We start from the raw sequence: 2,013 nt of genomic DNA, 5'->3' as shown, positions 1-2,013 counted from the left end.
AGGAATGCCTCTTGATACAAAGATAATTTGGGGTACTGGGAGCTCTGTAAAGAAGATAAACAGTCTGGTAGCACAAAGACTTAAAAAGTTTCAGATACTGAAATACAGGACTGGAAGAGTAGTGCTGGGGCAGCAATGAGGAGAGGGAAATGAATAGAGGAAGAAACGACCAAGAGAGATGGAAACTCACTCTTAGTTTCATCCCCAATTGCTGGCAAAGATTGTGTACGTTCCATTGAGTCCAGATGAAGAGCTTTCTCTATGGAGCCAAAATCCCTGGGCAGGCAGTCCTAGGTGAGCTTCTTGGAAATGTGCTACTGCTCCATAATGGCCTGTGGCGGAAGAGTCTGTCAGCAGGTGAGTAGGTGAAAACCCTCAGCAGCTGCTCAGAATGCCAGGGCAGGTGGGTTCTGAGCCCCACACCAGTAACACAGGCATAGGGAAGTCTGGCGTTGGGCTAGAGGATGTGTCTGTATCTACTGCACTGTCTCAGTCCAGAGGAGTAATTTGATTTAGGCTGCCCATCTGTCAATACTGCAGCTCTATCTAAGGCCCCAAAGCTTCCTGGAGAACCTATAGCCAACAGTGTCCCTCCCATATGGCATTCTTAGGCATGTACTCATCTCCTAATAAACCTGAGAAAAATGAAATAACTGACATCACAGCCTGTGGGTATGAAGACTGGATTCTGTCACTACTTCCAGCTTCATATTTGCCTGCATATCAAAAGCCAATTAAAACCATATCTTCCCTTTACTGTACCCTCTCCACCCCTCCTTTCTTTATTCCTTTTGCCATGAAGCTGTTATTTGGAGACAAACTCATTTTTGAGGCAGACCTTTACATAATGCTTGTATTAAAAGCTATTTAAATAGCTCTTAAAGACAGTTTATAGGATAGTTGCAGATGATTCTTGAAAATAACTTCTTTTCAAGGCTGCTGGATTCCCATTGTTAGAGCAATACAATTTTTAAATCTTTTAAATTAAAAAATCAATTGTCCCATTTCTTCCACGCACCAATTGTTCCCTGTTTAAAAGGGAATAATTTCAGCTGTTTTTCATCAAAAGTCTTACTACTCCCTCCACCCTTAAGAAAATCTGTCAAGAATAGGCGATTTCAATAGAACCTAAGTACAGCTTTTGTCCTTCAAGTAGTAAGTCCTACTGACTGCTGTTGAACACTTGAAGATTACTTTACTAGTATATCCATTTTGTTTGTGTAGTCTCCCATCTACATAAAAGACTTACATAAAAATAAACAGCTCAGGCAATCGCCTGCTTGGCTTCCTGATATCTTCTGTATAGACCAGTTAACTGCTCTGGAAAAAAAAGGTGTGTGTTCACCATTAGAAGAAAAAAAATATGTAAGCAGGTAGATATTTTTCAAGTACCTGTAGATGTGGGGGCTGCTAGACTAATTAGTTCAGCATTCCCACGGCAGAGTGACAATATCGAAGGCACAGAGTCATTGTGGCCAAAACCGGGCTGGTTTCCCACATTTGGTGCATTGTTTATTTATTGGCTACAGATTCCCCCACGCTTCAATATAGCTGAATCCATGGAAAAGCATGCCATCAAAAATCACTGTATTTGGGTGAGTTTTCTAGTTAAGATTAATTAGGTTTTCTTCCAAACACCAGTACAGGCAGCAGCACGAGGCAGGGCTTCCGTGGTGCTCCACAGCCGTGAAACATCTGGAGGAACCTCCATGAATCGCTCCTTCCACCTCCCCTACTTTTACCATTGCTACAGAAGCAACTCTGAAATTTAAGCTAATGCCCAACATTTCAAAGGGATAAAGAGTGACAGAGACTAGTAAAACCCGAGATTTTTTTTTTTTTTTTTGGTGCAGTGAAGACAGACGTGTGATCGTTCCTCAGCCCTGACCAAGCTGCTCGTTCCCGCCTCCCCGTGCGCGTTCCCCTCGGGGGATGGCGGGGCCCGCCCGAGGGCCGTGAGGAGCCTGAGGGCTCCGGGCCGGGGGCGCAGGGAGGAGAGAGGGGTTCCCGTGT

At 44.2% G+C, this 2,013-nt stretch overlaps 1 protein-coding gene across 1 annotated transcript in view; it reads left to right on the top strand.

Moving 5' to 3' along the window:
* The first annotated feature begins 245 nt into the window (after positions 1–245).
* Positions 246–2,013, top strand: part of MOSMO (modulator of smoothened) — a 31,378-nt gene continuing 29,610 nt past the window's right edge. The window contains exon 1 of the mRNA XM_035889226.1: positions 246–357. Within this exon, the coding sequence (XP_035745119.1) occupies positions 246–357 (112 nt within the window). The remainder of the gene's footprint in view (positions 358–2,013) is intronic.

Source organism: Egretta garzetta, unplaced genomic scaffold (genome assembly GCF_000687185.1).
Source record: "Egretta garzetta isolate BGI_Z169 unplaced genomic scaffold, ASM68718v1 scaffold292, whole genome shotgun sequence".
NCBI classification, from domain to species: domain Eukaryota; kingdom Metazoa; phylum Chordata; class Aves; order Pelecaniformes; family Ardeidae; genus Egretta; species Egretta garzetta.
Note: the sequence above shows the minus strand (reverse complement) of the source record. Positions and strands in the feature narration are given on the sequence as shown.